Below are 16,227 nucleotides of genomic sequence, written 5' to 3'. Positions count from 1 at the left end.
GTAATATATGTCAAGCACTTAAGTATTTTTATATTTTACTCTTTCAAAGTGACTGAAGAAGAGTCTTACTACATAGAGGAAACAGCATCAGTTCCTAAAAGAAAGGAAGCCCCAACCACAAAAGGTATATGTTCTTTGCACTACAACATGTTGATTGTTTCATTACTCAACATTATGTTGCCACTCTATGTTTACATCCATTTGTGTCTTTTTTGTATGAAAGAATAGGTTCATGTTGTAGTAATACTATGCCTCTATGTAAAACTATATATTGTAATTTTTTAAAGTGCCTGAGAAGTACAGGAAAGTTGTCCCTGAACCAAAAGTCCCAGCTGCTCCTAAGGAAGCTCCAGGAGTTAAAGGTATAAATGAGTTCCTCAGCCCGGTGATGTATCTTCAAGGGGATTATGTTTGTCTTACTGTCCTGCTTGTACATGTTGACACGAGTAGTGTCTGCTTGCAGTGGTGAATGCTTGTCTCAAATTCCGTCTTATACTTTGAAAATGATTGTTTCTTGTACCATGAAAGTTGTTGTTTGTGCTAACTTGGTAAAACACATTGTGAAGTAGAAGGCAGTTTCAAATGTTACATCTTAATATTCTTTCTCATCTTCCTTCTCATCTTACTCATTTTTCTAAAGTTCCTGAAGTTCGTAAGAAAGCAGTTCCTAAAGAGAAAGTACCTGTCCCTCTGTCTAAAAAAATGGTGGCTCCACCAGCGAAAGGTATAGCAGTGGTTTGTTCTTGTTGCAAAAAAATTGTTTTGCTGTATTCCATCTTTAACATATTTGCATGTTGACACAAAATATGTCTCCCATATCAAATTTCTTCAACATTAAACATGTACTTATATTCGTTTGTCTACCATGACACCTGTGACCTGTGCTGTCTTGATGAGATTCATTTTATTTCATCTTCTATCTTATGCCTGTTGATGAAATCAATCAAATTTTCTAAAGTTGCACAATCTTTTTTAAGAACCTGCAGAAAAACAGGTGCCCACTTTTGAGATCGAAGTTGAAGAACCTCCAGCAACCAAAGGTAAACAGAATATTATGATCATGGAGATTCTTTAGTTTGGCCTAGCAGTATTTGTGTTTAGGCATTTTACTTAAATACAGTTTTGTTTGTTAGTATCTGTAACCTTTGTCTGGATCTCCCCTGTCTTTTGACTATTTACTCATTTTTGTGCTATGGCTGTAAATTACTCTTTCCTGCAGTGTCTCATTTTTGTTGCTGTTGAAATTCACTTAGCACTTTCTTTTTAAACAATCAGAATAAGTAGAAAAAACTTACATATATCTGTATTTCAAGTATTGCAATAAAATAATCTTACACGTTATTTTTAAGTGACTGAAGTGCACAGGAAAATTATCACAGAAGAAAAAGTTGCAGTTGCTAGAAAAGAGGAGGCTCCACCAAAAAAAGGTATATAATTTTCAGAGTAACACAAGAGAAGTGTTGTTTCAGAGTAGTGGTTTATATATATGTCTAGTTATCTAATATAAACTGTGTTGTTCAGTGTTTGCTGTCTTTTTTTTTTTTTACTTGAAGAAATGTCAAGTCTCTACATTTGTTTTTTGTCATCTGATTATATTCATATATTGTGATTAATTCAACATCTTTTAAAATAAACTCTTTTTAAAAAAGTGCCAGCAATGCCCAAGAAAGCTGTGCCAGAAGACAAAGTACCTGTTCCAATTTCACGGAAAGTGGCAGCTCCAGCAGCTAAAGGTATACAAAAGTCCTTGAAAGTAGACAGGGCTTCTAAATATTAGATGTCCATGTGCACTGTACTCACAATCTGCCTGGTTAATCAAATCTGTCTCTCCTGATTTGATTATAAATGAAAAGGACCTTTGTCTTCTCCCCTGAAAAGAATGCAGAAGGTGACAGACAATAGTCATACACCTGCATTCCTTGCATTTTCTAGCTATTATTTAACTCCACTGATCACTGGGTGCTTGAGTGCCTTACAAAGCTGAGTGAAGACATTTACTCAGTGAAGAAGTTAAATAAATTTGAACACATTTAGAAAAAAATTATCAGTGTTTTATAACATTGTCAGTGTTCAAGTGATGGGTCTCAAAATTACAAATATATCCTCTGTTTCTGTGCTTTTCTTGTGTTTGTAACATGATTTTGTTACGTATCCTGTGTGTGTGGTGTTCTGTGGTTGAATTGCATTTCTGAAGAGTTAGGAGGCAGAATATTTACATCTTGCTTTCATCTCAGTCATTCCATCTTACTTCACAAAATGTGAATATTCTGTTTGGTTTTGATTTGTTTTGGTCTATGTATCTATTACTCTAATATTATGTGTATTATACTAGTACATATTATTTTAATATTTAATTGCATTTCTGCTGTTACTAAAACAGTGTTTCAAAGTGTCTAATTTTTCTGAGCAATTTATTTCTACAACCTGCCAAATTACTGGTCTTCAAAATACTTAATGCATATCTAGCTACTGTGCATTAAAGCTTCAGCTGGTCATTTTCTCAGTTAATTTACGTGTCTCTATGGTTGTATGTCTCATGTGACTGCTGTGTTTATTATAAGTATATTTTTTATGTATTAGTGTACAGTCCATTATTCTTTTTCTGAACTTCAGAAAGTGTGTGATTTCTTTTAGAATTTAGTATTCTTACAATTACTATCTTTAAAGTGCAAGAAGTGCAGAAGAAAGTTGCCAGAGAAGAAAGAGTATCCGTTGCTGTTCCAAAAAGAAAAGTGTCTCCACCACCAGAAGGTACTCCTGCCCATGGATTAATCTATGAATATATTGTCCTCAAGCAATATGACCAGAGTTTCAAGCCTACTGTTCTGACACCTTTCTCGAGGTTCAAATTTAGAATCAGAGAATCATTTAAGATGGAAAAGACACTTAAGATCATTGAGTCCTATTGTTAACCTAACGTTACCAAACCTATCAATATGATCCACCATAGTCCCAAGCGAAAGTTTACAGAGTCTTTGAGAAACACTACAGACATTTTCACCAATTACTCTGGGTATGGGAGGTGTCAGGAAATAATAATGATTTTCATAAGAAACTCCAAGTGGGATATTTATTATTGTACATGATATTGTACCAGAGAAAAAAATATTAATGTTAGACTCTGTCTTTGAAGTACCAACAGAAGAAGAACACTGGGCTATTTCAGAGGAAGTATCCATTTCTCTCCACACAGAAAAGGAGATTTCATACACAGGTATGAAGACTAAAAAGATTCTGTGTCCTGTCCAAATTTACATCTTGTCACCTACTTCAAAAAAAAACAAAACAAAACAAAACAGGGAGAGAGAGAACAAAAGAAAATTTTGCCTCCTTTGCTTATTGCCAGTCTGTCATGAAAGTGAAGATTGTAGAATAGCACAAAAGAGTATTCCATTCTCATAAAAGACTTAATTCTTTCCTCCTGGCTCACTGCTGTTGTCATAGGAGAACCCAAAAATTTCACTAGGTCCTCCTTCACAAATCTTGCCACCTGTCCAGCCTTTGAGTGGAAACAGGACAGCCTTGTCTTTCATTTAAATTAACATGCTTTCTTTTCCAAAAACAAAGCAGATCCTTTCTAAGACCAATTCCTCAGCTAAATCTGAAGGTCAAATAAAAAATCATTAGCTCTACTGTTGCCTACATGGCTGAGACACTTAGCACGATCATTTAATGGATCTACCTGCCCAAGGGCTTTGAACAAAGTGCACAGCCTTTAAAGAAAACTCATTGCTCTTTCACTTTTGGAGACCATTTATTGATTTGTGAAAAATGGCCCACAAGATGCCTCACACTTACTACTTTTAGACCTGCTACTGTTGATAAATGGTATTATCATGTTCATATAATGAAAGATTAATACAGTTGAATCAGTGTAAAGCTAAATAACCTATTTAGTCTCTAATGAGGGGGGGACAGGCGTATCATGAGTAGTTAGACGATCTTTGACTGGTTCTCTGTAAGGCAGGTCTAATTTGCCAGCTGGTCTGGAGAAGAAAAGGTCAAAGCAGAAGGATGTTAAATGCAACAGTTCTCCAATGAGATACCAGGCAGAGGTGTTTTAACTGAAACAAAAGAATCCAAAGGAACTCGAGTTTTCTGAAAAGAGCACTCATGCGCAGTGCAGTTTGTGTTATCAAATCCACCAAAGTTACCAGTTCCAATCAGTTTTAGTTTAAGATTTCAAATGCAAATATACCTGGCACTTTTTATTAAATATCTAGCAGGACTCTACCAGAAAATACTTGAAGAGCTAGACAGTCTTCACATTGCCTCAAAAATAACACCCACTTGGCAAGCATCAAGACTTGTGGCAGCCACTCATCTCTGCTCACTGTAGCTCGTGATGAAGAAAGCATCTAGAAATTCTCAAATCTATCACTGACAGAAGGGATTCCATCTCTTAGATGGTCAGAAAAAAATCTCCAATCTGTGAAGAAAAGGCCAAAGTTATTCTCTAACTTGACAAGTCTCCCAGATGTTAAAATGCCAGGGTAATTTTCTGTGCAGTTTCCAGCTATATTGGCATCTGCCTCAGAAGACAACATCCATGCACTTCTGTAAAAGAGAATATGCTGCTTAAACATAGCATGCATTCTGTCCTAAGTAAATCTTAAATACTGAATTTATCCACACCTTAATCTTCTGGAAATTTTCCTGCTTTTATAGGGAATGGCTTCTTGCCATGCCTGAACAAACAAGCCACTTTGTAAAGTAATTGACAGAAGAGGAAAAATACCTTCCACACTGAGAAATTAATTCTTTTGCCTTTAATTAGACTGGAGGTCTTATCTATTGTTAGTCACTCTCAAAGTTTTTCTCCAGGTGCTCCCTCACCTTCATCTACGGTTTTCTAGGGAAATCTTTTGTTGCCAGTGAAGAAGGACTCTTGGTCTATTCCTGAGGTAGTGCAAAGTGTCACTGCTAAGGAGAGGGGCTGCTACAGTGGAGAGTGAAATTTAGTGATTTTGTAATTGGATGGATTTGGATTTTGAGTTCTGCCCAGCAGCAAGCTTAGCTTCACTGTTGGCAACATTGGATGAAGCAAGAATCGTATCGGCTGCTTATATTGGTATCTTGAAAAGTTTGGTTTTTCTTAATTGAAAAGTAGTCTAGTGACTCCCCTAACTATATGTCCAGTGTCAATAAGCACACTTGTCTTCTACATGTCAGTTATGTGTTTGTAAGATATCTTTTTCTGTTTCTTGCCAAGAATATTTTTGCTTTTAAACAAAACATCTAAAAATTCTTAAATGTAATTGTAATGTATCTTTTAAGTGCCTGATGTACCAGAGAGAGCTATCCTTCAAGAAAGAGCACCAATTTATCCTCCTAAAAAAATGGCAAGACCACCAGCCAAAGGTATACTGGATAGAGCATTGAAATATACTGTACATTTTTTTGTGTCTTGTATGTTCTGTGTACAGTGAGTACTGTTTGCTTTCTGTGGAATGTTCTTCCTTTGGTTAATTCCTAGTTGGCAATGCCTTGTGATCCTTATTATTAGTAAGATCTATGTGCTAAATGTTAAGGTTCTTTTAATTGGTATCTTTTCAAGTGCCTGAAGTACGCAAGACAGTTGTCCGAAAAGAAAAAGCGTATGTTGAAGTTCCTCAGTATGAAGAGGAAGAAGAAATTCCAAAATATGAGGAGGAAGAAACCACCAGATATGAGAAGGAAGTAATCCATTACGAGGAGGAAGTTCACCGTTATGAAGAAGTCAGTCACTATGAGGAAGAAGTTCCTCAGTATGAAGAGGAAGAAGTCACACATTATGAAGAAGAAGCTGCTTATTATGGAGAGGAAGTTGCTGAATATGAGGAGGAAGAGTCAGAGGTTCCTCAGTATGAAGAGGAGGCTCCCCTACCAGTTAGAGGTATACTTTAGGGTTTGTGTGAGAAAAAGCAGTATCTTTTCATTCTATTAAAATACCAAAGCTTTGTTTGTTTTAAGGTGTTCTGGTGTGCTTTACAGTCTGCCTTTTTTCAAGATGTTTACTGATTAGTATGTAGTTTAGAAAACCTGTGATGACTGTATGTCTACTCTTTACTACTACCTCTATAAATTTAAATGTTCCATGTCATACATCTTCATTCCTCTTTCATATGAACTGCGTATAACCCACTAAGAAAATTTAACTGAGCTTAATTTCATCCTCATTTGGAATCCACTTTTGCTATCAGACTGTGCTTGAAATACTTAGAAATGCTTATGTGATATCTGCAATCACAGACAAAAGCTATATTTGTCTAGAAAATAGATAGGATATGTGATTTAGGAACACAAATCACATTGAATTCCACTCAGAAATCTTTGAAAACCCTATGGTTGATGTCTATTTCTGTCCTAAAGGGACATGAAAAAAAAAGATACACAAGTTTTATTGAATATGCACATTTAAATACTCTTAGTTGTAGGTGTTTCCCTTAGGACTAATTTTTATGGTACTGGTATACATTTTCTACATTGCTAGTACAGGATGAACATGATATTCACTACTTAGGAGAACTAGGTCATTCCAAGACCTCAATACATGATAATATAAAGATATTATCTGATCAATATCCTATTTTCCAAAATTACGTAATCATCTAAGAGTATTTAAAAATGCATACTTTCCAGTCCTGATCCAAATAATTCCATAGTATCTTTTCCCCAAAAAGAAGTTCAGAATTTTTTTTGAATTATTAGTGAATGCCAAAAGTATATTTAACACTGTTTGCAGTAGAATTTCGACAAATTGATTGGCATATTTTTCATAGTTGAGAAAAGGTGAGGCTGCACACCTCAAAAGCCAAGTTAATCCTGAACAGGAAGATTAGTGTTGGTTAAAATTTCCTTTGACTCTGTCATTTTAGCTAAGTTTAATGCATATGTGCTCCAAACTTCCTTCAGTATGCTCAGAGCCAGTGGGACTCCTGTCATGGTAAAACTTTTATGGATATTTCTGGGTTTTGGAGTACAAAAAGAAATTTATGTACATTTTAGTTGAAATGTACATAAACCTTTGCCTCACTGCAGTTAAAGGGAAAGTCTGTTGATTTCAGAAGAATTAAGTGGGGAGTTTTAAATATTTCATTTACTCAACAAATTTGGTATAAACTGCTGGGTTCCTTTATTGTCTCCATAGTTCTGTGCTTGAAGTTAAGTCAGGTGATAAACTAGATGTGCCTGGGTCTTTTGGAAGAAAATCAGCAATTTATATTTAAGACATATACATGATGAGATGCAACCTATTAAATGCCTGAGTTGCTACTTTAGGATCATAGTTCTAGGGGAAAATATGGAAAAGTAGTAAAACAACTAAATATCTAATACAGCAATTCAGTAACTGTTTGTTACAATGTTTGTATTTTTGCAAATTTCCCACTGTGACACTTTACAATCTTCTTTAATAGCTGCTTCTAACTCTCTCTTAATCTTCTGATCTGCAAAAAAGCCCTTGAAGTTAAAAACATATTTATTGATGGCTCAGTGGCTGAGCTGGGAGAATGCACATAATAACAGCTAATATAATATTTGCTCTTTTATTTTGTCTTAACGATGAAACCCTGTTAAATCATAGCTGTATGTTTTGAGTGTGTATTTGTATGTCTGTTTGCGCTTTGTGTTCCCACTGTTATAGAAGTAAATACCTAAAACATTAATGGTATCTTTCAAGTGCCTGAGGTTCCCAAGAGGCCTGTTCCAGAAGAAAAAATACCTATTATGAAGAAAAAAGAAGCTCCTCCAGCAAAAGGTATATATCTTCTCTTTATCTTAGCAAACATCCTCTGAATATGTAATTCACGTTATATTTCAGCTGCCTTAAATGATTATTACCTTTTTCTGCCCTTTTTGGAGGGGGCTCTTCGTATGAAATATCTGTGTTGCTGTCTTTTTTGTTTCATTTCTGTTTTGAGTAGCTTGTGGTTTGTTTTTTAACCAAAATGATGTTTTTGAAGTGCCTGAGGTGCCAAAGAAACCTGTACCTGAAAAGAAAGTCCAGGTGCCGAAGAAGGAAGCTCCCCCAGCTAAAGGTAAATGCACTTGTAATTACCTGTGATCAGAAAGATTCTCTGAAGTTCATTTATCTTCTTACTTGTTTTAAAAGCTAGGATAGTAAAAGAATTGTTACTCTTAAGAATTGTGGTTCTTTTTGTTTGTGTTTAATTGTTTAGTGTGACTGGCTTGCATGTCACCTTGTTTTAGACTCTCATGCCAAGCTCAATTTTCAATAATATCTTACTAAGTTCCAGAAGTGCCAAAGAAACCTGTTCCAGAAGAGAAGGTTCCTATTCCTGTACCAAAAAAGAAGGAAGTTCCACCAGCCAAAGGTATATCAGCTCTTGACTGAATGTGTTACAAAAATATTTAAAAAGTCAGTCTATGTTCATCTTTCCTCTTTTAATATAATGTAGAATGAAGAAAGTTTTCTAGTCTTGACAGTAATTTGTCATTCCATTTTATTGATTTATATCAATGTTCTTTACGGTATGGTTCAAAAATGAAATTCTTAAGCTACAATAATATTTTTTCAAGTGCCTGAAGTACCAAAGAAACCTGTGCCAGAAGAGAAGGTACTTGTCCCAGTGCCTAAAAGAGTGGAAGAGCCTCCAGCAGCCAAAGGTATACACCAGTTTCTGGTTCAACTCTGTGATTCTAGTTTTGTTTCTTCAGCTTTAGAAATCTGCCAGTAACAATCCCATTCCTCAGCTCAGTGTGTTTGAACCACTCACTGGCCTATGTTTGATCAGAACACTGTGGCTGTGTCTGTTAGTCGCGGATGCTACGCTTATTCTATGCTTTGAAAATGTCTATGTTTGTGTATTGTATTGTCTCTGTCTTTTGGATCTTATATTTCTAAATAATTTTAAAGTACTTGCTGTTTCAAAAACAGATGCTTCAAAAGATATACAGTGTATCTAAACAGCAAGCTTCCTCCTTAGCCTTACGACACCAATTTGTAATGCTGTAGTCTATGTGTGTCTGTAAGTTTACATACGTGCATAAATCTGTGGATAAAATTATGCTAACTTTCATACACAGTTAGATTTTACAATAAATGTGTGGTTATCTTATCTTTTTACCATGTCTTATCTTACATTGAAAATTAATTCCTTAAACAAAAATGTCTTTTAAGTGCCTGAAGTGCCCAAGAAAGTTCCAGAAAAGACAGTACCTGTCCCTGTACGTAAAAAGCCAGAACCTCCACCAGCCAAAGGTATTGATTCTTATAACTGAACATGTAGACGATGCTTCTTGTTGTTTCTTTATGTTTGTTATTAGAATGTAATTGAAATATTATAGCAGTTTGTGACAAATGTTCTTGCTAATTCATACTCTTTAGCTTCTGTGTAAGTTGTCTCTCATTTTCTGATGTTGTGTCCAAGTTTTCTACAATTAAACACTATCTTTAACGTGCCAGAAATACCAAGACCTCCCAGTGAAGAGGTACATGCTTTTGCTCCTGAAGAAGAAGAGGAAGAGGAAAATGTTCCAGAGATACCAGCAAGAGGTACACCATTCCTTCCTGAAGATTATGAGAGCTTTGTTCAATTCATTAAGATCTTCATCTCCATTCATTGTTAAGCTTGGTGTGAATCTTAATTAACCTTCTGAAGGGAGTTTTCTTATTCTTCTTGGTCTGTGTGCCTTTGTTCTGTGGTTTCTGTAGTTTTGATGTTCTAAAAGCAATTAAAAATTTCTTATCAAAACAATATCTTTAAAGTGCCAGAGGTGCCCAAGAGAGCTGTCCTAGAAGAAAAAGTACCTGTTGCACTTCCTAAAGTAAAGAAAATTCCACCGTCTAAAGGTATATCACATCATGTTGTATGCAGATAATTCCTCTCCCTCTTATTTTCATATTTCAGTGGAATCTAATTTTAAAATTCAATTTATAGTCACGTAAAGTCAAATCCTTGATTCTAGCACTCTGCTGCTTCCCTGTAGTGAGCAGTGCTAGGGCTCAGACATAACTTGATTGTCTATTTTTTTATTGGTTTCAGCAGGCTGAGAATCAAGCCTTGAATGACTTGCTTTTTTTTCCCTTTTAAATGATCACTGTGAATTAAATAATTCAGTGTGATGTTATAATTCAGAACTAATTTTTAAATTAATTTTAGTTTAAATTAATTAATTTTAACTAATTTTAAAATTAATTTAACTAATTTTCTAAATAATTTAAATTTTGTTGAAACAGAAAAGTACTATCTGAAATAAAATGTTATTTTTACCTGGAAATTCTTCAATTCTGGGAGATAACTCTTATGTTTACCTTGAGAGTATGCTAAATTCTCAAGTTTTTTAGCTAAACTTATACAAAAATAAAATCAATTCAAAACTGACTATAGAAATAACCAGATTATATACCCTAAATGTGAAATTCAAGGAGGAGGCAGACTATTGCAAAGGCCAAGCAAATTCTACCTGAGCAGTGGAGTTTTTTAGGAAAGCAGACACTGGAAGGTTTTTATGTAAAAAAAAAAACCTAGATGCTAATAATCTTCCTTAACCTCTGTTTTGTAGCATATTTTGATAATATTTTCTGTTTACAACAACACTGTGGAATTAAAAATTGGGCAAAATAGCTATTCCTCATATAATCCTTGTAGCCAAATTGCACATTGCTGCTGCCAGGGAGCAAAAATTACCTAATAGAGTTTCCCCTATTTTTTTACTGTTTTATTACTGTTGTTATGTTAAAATTGCTGTCCCTGAGTTTTATGTTATGAATTTTTCTTTGTGATGTTGTGAAAGTAAAGTTCTTAAAATAATATCTTTAAAGTGCCTGAGGTGGCAAAGAAAGTTGTGTCTGAAGAAAAGATTCCCATTTTTGTTCCTGAGGAAGAAGGAGAGGAAACTATTCCAGAAGAAACTGTACCAGCAAAAGGTACATGATCTTTTCTTGCAAATTACTCGTGACATCTTTTGTGTTCATTGGTATTCCTCTTTATTTCTTGTTCTAAGCCTTACATAAATCTTAAGAATCTTTTTGGGGGAGCTTGTCGTCTTGTTTCATGTTTTTACCTTGTTTCATGTTTTTCATGCTTTTACTGCTCTGAAAGCAATTTTAAAATGTGTTTGCAAAATAATATCTTTAAAGAACCAGAGATTCCTAAGAAACCTGTCCCAAAAGAAAAAATTCCTGTACCCACTCCTGAGAAACTGGAGCGTCCTCCAGCAAAAGGTACATAAATTAATACTTAGGAAAACAATGTGTTGCTATTTTCATTCAGAGTCTCCATCTAGTTTATTTTGTTTGTTATTTATGTTAGTTTTGTGTCTGTGCTGCCTTTCTGTATTGATGTCTCAAAGTGCCTGTCAAATTCCTAGCTAAAAAAAACCTCTCTAAAATGATTTTACATCTTCAAGAAGTATGCCTATGGATGTAAAGTGTCTTTTGCTTTAATTTCTGTATCATCTTTTAAAAATATATTCTGCAGATCAGTTGTTATGTCCTTATGTCTGTTTGTATATGTTTTGTGTTCTCTTTCTCATACTACTGGTGGATGACATTCTTAAAATAAAATGTCTTTAAAGTGCCTGAGATGCCTAAGAAACCCATTCCTGAAGTAAAAGAACCTGTTCCTAAAAAGGTGCCAGCTCCATCAGCCAAAGGTATTGCAGTTTGTACATGCTGTTATCGTTAACTGATAATATTCTTCATACAAGTTGAGTTTAGCAAGGGACATTTTAGTATCTCTGTCTTGTATTACATTTGTCACTATATTGTTTGTTTGTTTGTTTGTGAGTCTCTGTTCTAAGCTTCTGGCTTGGTGTCTATTTATAAATTATGCAAAAGCATACTGAAGTTAGGTCCTATCTTTAAAGTACCCAAGGTGACTAAGAAGGTTACACCTGAAGAGAAGGTGCTTGTTGCTCCCCCTGAAAAAGTGGAGGTTCCAGCTGCAAAAGGTATATGTAGTCTTTATAATTAATATTTATGCTAAAAATGCTCTTGACCTTCTTCTAACTTTTGTCTCTGTTGTACGAGATTTCTGCTTGAATTTATGTTAAAACTCTTCATTTTCAATGTTCGCATTGTAGAACCGTAAACCTCTGTTTCTTGTGCTTTTGTACGTATACTGCTCTAAGGTGGTTTGTTTTTTTTAAATTCCTAAACAAAATCTGTATCTTTAAAGTCATGGAGGTGCGTAAAAGAGCTGTTGCAGAAGAGAAAGTACCAGCTGTTGTGCCCAAACCCAAAGAACCAACACCAACTAAAGGTACAGATATTTCTTCTTACTTCTCTCAAAGATTTGTTTTTCCTCCTCATTCTAAAATCTTTTATAATATATATATTGTTTCAGAAGAATGGTTTTATAATTTAACTTATACTTGTGGTTATTGTGTACATTTTCTGTTCTTTGTGAATTATCTTGACTAACTGTAAAAAAAAAAAAAAGTCAGATGGTAACAATAATACTGTTTCTAAAGTGCCCAAAGTATCCAAGAAACTTGTCCGGAAAGAAAAAGTCACTGCTCCTGCTCCTGCACCTGCAATGGAGAAGTATGAATATGCATATGAAGAGTATGAGAAGTATGAGACATATGAAAGCATTGAAGAGTTTGAGCGGATTCAGGAAGCTGAAGAAATTGAGGCATATGAGGAACCTGAAGAACCTGAGGGATACAGGGAGATTCAGGAACAGGAATATGCAGAGGAGGCCGAGGAAAAAGATATCTATGGAAAGTACGAGTTTAAGGAGAAAGAAGAGATCTATGAGAAATATGAGGAGGTATATGAGGAGGCTTACGAAATCCAACCAGCTGTAGGTAAATCAAGTCATGATTTCTTTGTTCTTATAGTGTGTTGTTTCCAGTTACTGCTTAAGCCTCTTATGGGTGTTTATTTTTATTTTACCTTGTTTGTAGTCCTATGTTTGTCTGTTGCTGGTAATGATAAATCAATTCAAAGATTGTTTCTATCCTACTCCTTCCTAAGGAATTCTTCCCTTCAGAGTGAAATGGGAGGGTTCCCCACCTGACTGCCCAAGAACGAGTTAGTGTAGATATGACACAGGCAGAGAAATTTATAATTTTCTGATGTAATTCAGCTTCAACATGAATTAAATATTTTTTTTGCATTGATATTTGATTCTTTTGCCCAGTTTAGCTCCTTTGAGTTACAGAGATATTGGAACTCATGTAAAACTTTCCTTTCCACCATTTAAATTATGAGTCCTCATGTCAAACAGAAAGTGCATCTGCAATGTACCAAAAGATGTAGGCTGATACTCCTTTGTTTTGTTCAAGAATTCTGAGATTATCACTTGCTTTTTTTCTGCATAAATTATGAGATGAGTGATTGCCTAGTTTGCTGTGTTTATATCTGTTGTAATTCCTCATAAATAATTTACAATCCACAATGAAATATTTTTTAAAGTGCCTGAGTTGCCCAAAAGACCTCTGCCAGAAGAAAAAGTACCTGTTCCTAAAAGAGAAGCTCCTCCAGCCAAAGGTACCTCAACTATTCGATACATTTGAAAACACAAGTCTTCTGCCTGAGTCTCTGAATCCCCAAATCCAGTAATTTGCCTATTCTGATTTGACTGCAAGATCCTTAACTGTCCTTAACAGTACAGTCAAAGAAGTGAAGTTACTAAAAAAAAAAAGTATTTCTTTAACAAACCAAAACAGACAAATTTACTTCCTGGAGGCAAAATTTAATTTTTGTCCTTACAATATGTGACATTTTATAGCTAATCATTGAAACCCTGGTTTCCTGCAGAATCCTAAAAAACTAGAACTTTCTTTAACCTAATGATGTGCTGGGATGTATGCAATCTTAGTAGGTGTTCTCTGTAACAGGCTTTACAAAACCTAAGTGTCATGAATAGCAACTGTCAGTGGATGCTAGTACAGTTACTGTACTAGTCCAGAATTTTGTAATTTTCTGTTCATAGCACTCGTTTTGCCAGAATTCATTTCATGATAAGTTCTACAGTTGTTTCTCATATGAATTCTCAGAATTAAATCAGTGGGCAAAAGTGGGTTTGCTTGCTTGTTTGTTTGTTTTTACAGAAAGGCTTGAACCTAGTTGACAGGAAATTAAAACCTTACTGTTTCCCCAGTTGTCATTATTTAGAGCTGATAGTTCATGAAACTAATTGTTAAGGCTTATCCTAGTCAAAAATTTACCCAACAACAGCAGTGTTTTTCTTTCACTGAATACCAAAACTCTAGCTATGTGAATCCAAGCAAACTGGTCCAGACAAGTGGCCTATTTTGTATTATGTACATGTATATATGTATTATATATATATATTTGTGTTTTGCTAAGATTTCTGAGTCTTTGCATTGCTTGCTTTTTTTTAACTTCTATTCTTGCATAATACTCATACTGCAAACATTCTTAAAAAAACACCAATGTCTTTAAAGTGCCAGCAGTGCCAAAGAAACCTGTTCCAAAAGAAAAAGTGCCACCTGCTGTTCCTAAAAAGGAGACGACTCCACCAGCTAAAGGTATACTTCCTCTGCGTTGTCTTCATGGTATATGAACTCTAATTTCAGTCTTTTGTCCTCATTATTTGTTGAGAAACCTGCATGTGTTTTATGTCTCCACAGTGGTTTTTTCATCTGTTTGTAACTGAATATTTTTTGCCTGTTTGTTTCAAGTAATTTGTTGAAAACATGTGAGAGTCACTTTAAAAAATGAGTGTTTTGTCATTAAGCTGCCCATGAAAGTAGTTCAGAAAGAAAGAATATTTTTATTTCTTCTGAAAAGGAATCTTTCAAGAATATATATTTTTAAACATTATTCTTTTGTCTAATCTTCAAAATTAACATAGACGTTCTTTCAGTAAGTATTTAATTCTTTGGTGTTTCAAGAATCTTCCTTGTTAGATTTGCTCTTCTTCTTTCTAACTTCTTCCAAATAACTTTGAAAGCCCTAAAAGTAAATTATATCTTAAAGGACCAGATGTTCTCAAAAGAACTGTCCCTGAAGAAAAGAAACCTACACGTACACCTGAAATAGAAGTTCCACCAAAGAAAGGTAAAGGAGGCTTTGATATGAGATCTTATGGAAATATTTGTGCCATTTTTCCTAGCTAACATCTTTTAAAATGATTGTTGTGTCCTTTACACTGTTGCAAGAGTACCCAGTCTCAAGTGGAAATTCAGCTCTCAGTGATATACTGTAAACTCTGAGGCAAATATTTCAGACCTGTGCTAGACAGTAAATCATTGGATTATGAATGAAAACACGCTGAGGAGGTATCTCTAGTTACATTACCACTATGTAAACCTTCAATGCTTTTATATTTTTAATATATAGTTGTGAATTTAGTTTAAACTGGGGGTTTGAAACCAATATATGAGTCATGAAATTGCTGAAGTAATAGGGCAAGAGCCAGTAAGTTTAAGACATTAAAGCTGTTACGCCTATCCAAAGGAAAAGCATGACAATTCAGTGAGGAAAGCAAATGGATTGTGCTCTTTGAGAGCAGAAACTATAAATTCTTCACATAATTCATTGTTCCATCAAGACAATTCTAGAACTGTGTTGTATTTCATTCTCAAAAAGGTATGGTATTCGAGATCTCAAAGGGACTTAGTTTTCTGGGTTTATTTCTGTTTGGGATGTTAAAAACAACAAATTATTCTGAGGTTACTAAAAGAAAGCTAATATCTTTGAAGTTTCTGAGTTTCATAAGAGAGCTGTCCTTGAAGAGAAAGTACCCATCATTATCCCTAGAGAAGAGGAGCCTCCTTTCTATGAAGGTACATCAATTACACATCTACCAAACAGTAAATTGCAGAGAATATATCAATTCATGCCCTACAGTGTTCTGTGAAATATGAGATATTTTCAATTAATTTTTAAAAATATTTAGAAGTAACTTATATCCATGACTCTTAAAACAACTCTCTCCCCAAATTTAGATGTAGTTCAGCATTTTAAAAATTTAAAATTTAAAATGTTAAACTGAATGTAAAAATGGAGTTTAGCATTCTAAAAATGCTAAACTTTTCTCCTGTGATAATAAGAGAAATAAATGTAAATAAGAGAGAAACTAAGTTGCTGATCCAGGAAACACTTTAATCACACTGGAGCAAAGAAATGAACTTAAGTAGACAATGGTTTAAGAGCCATCCTAAGCAACAACTAATTTTTGAGCTGGGATAGAGATAGTTAACTCCAAATGAGAACATATGAAATTCAGTTACAAACTTTATCTAATACATGAAACTAAGTAACTAGAAACTAAAATTAAACATTTGTATATACTTGTGTTGATTGGG

General features: G+C 34.5%; 1 protein-coding gene across 3 annotated transcripts in view; it reads left to right on the top strand.

Annotated features, from left to right (window-relative positions):
• Positions 1-16,227, top strand: part of TTN (titin) — a 241,215-nt gene that overhangs the window by 97,838 nt on the left and 127,150 nt on the right. Inside the window, exons 124-150 of one of the 3 annotated variants that reach the window (XM_051787289.1) lie at positions 50-124; positions 288-362; positions 641-724; positions 978-1,040; positions 1,350-1,427; positions 1,650-1,733; positions 2,668-2,751; positions 3,134-3,214; positions 5,278-5,361; positions 5,558-5,875; positions 7,661-7,738; positions 7,944-8,018; positions 8,232-8,315; positions 8,521-8,607; positions 9,122-9,202; positions 9,407-9,496; positions 9,710-9,793; positions 10,766-10,870; positions 11,084-11,167; positions 11,521-11,598; positions 11,812-11,895; positions 12,123-12,206; positions 12,418-12,756; positions 13,367-13,441; positions 14,362-14,445; positions 14,897-14,977; positions 15,622-15,705. In XM_051787289.1, the coding sequence (XP_051643249.1) occupies positions 50-124; positions 288-362; positions 641-724; positions 978-1,040; positions 1,350-1,427; positions 1,650-1,733; positions 2,668-2,751; positions 3,134-3,214; positions 5,278-5,361; positions 5,558-5,875; positions 7,661-7,738; positions 7,944-8,018; positions 8,232-8,315; positions 8,521-8,607; positions 9,122-9,202; positions 9,407-9,496; positions 9,710-9,793; positions 10,766-10,870; positions 11,084-11,167; positions 11,521-11,598; positions 11,812-11,895; positions 12,123-12,206; positions 12,418-12,756; positions 13,367-13,441; positions 14,362-14,445; positions 14,897-14,977; positions 15,622-15,705 (2,703 nt within the window). The remainder of the gene's footprint in view (positions 1-49; positions 125-287; positions 363-640; positions 725-977; positions 1,041-1,349; positions 1,428-1,649; positions 1,734-2,667; positions 2,752-3,133; positions 3,215-5,277; positions 5,362-5,557; positions 5,876-7,660; positions 7,739-7,943; positions 8,019-8,231; positions 8,316-8,520; positions 8,608-9,121; positions 9,203-9,406; positions 9,497-9,709; positions 9,794-10,765; positions 10,871-11,083; positions 11,168-11,520; positions 11,599-11,811; positions 11,896-12,122; positions 12,207-12,417; positions 12,757-13,366; positions 13,442-14,361; positions 14,446-14,896; positions 14,978-15,621; positions 15,706-16,227) is intronic. The other 2 variants (XM_051787287.1, XM_051787288.1) reach the window with 2 other exon arrangements.

This window comes from Manacus candei, unplaced genomic scaffold (assembly GCF_025592945.1).
Source record: "Manacus candei isolate 608988 ecotype Guabito, Panama unplaced genomic scaffold, ASM2559294v1 h1tg000023l, whole genome shotgun sequence".
Taxonomy (NCBI): domain Eukaryota; kingdom Metazoa; phylum Chordata; class Aves; order Passeriformes; family Pipridae; genus Manacus; species Manacus candei.
This window is presented reverse-complemented; position numbering and strand designations above follow the sequence as displayed.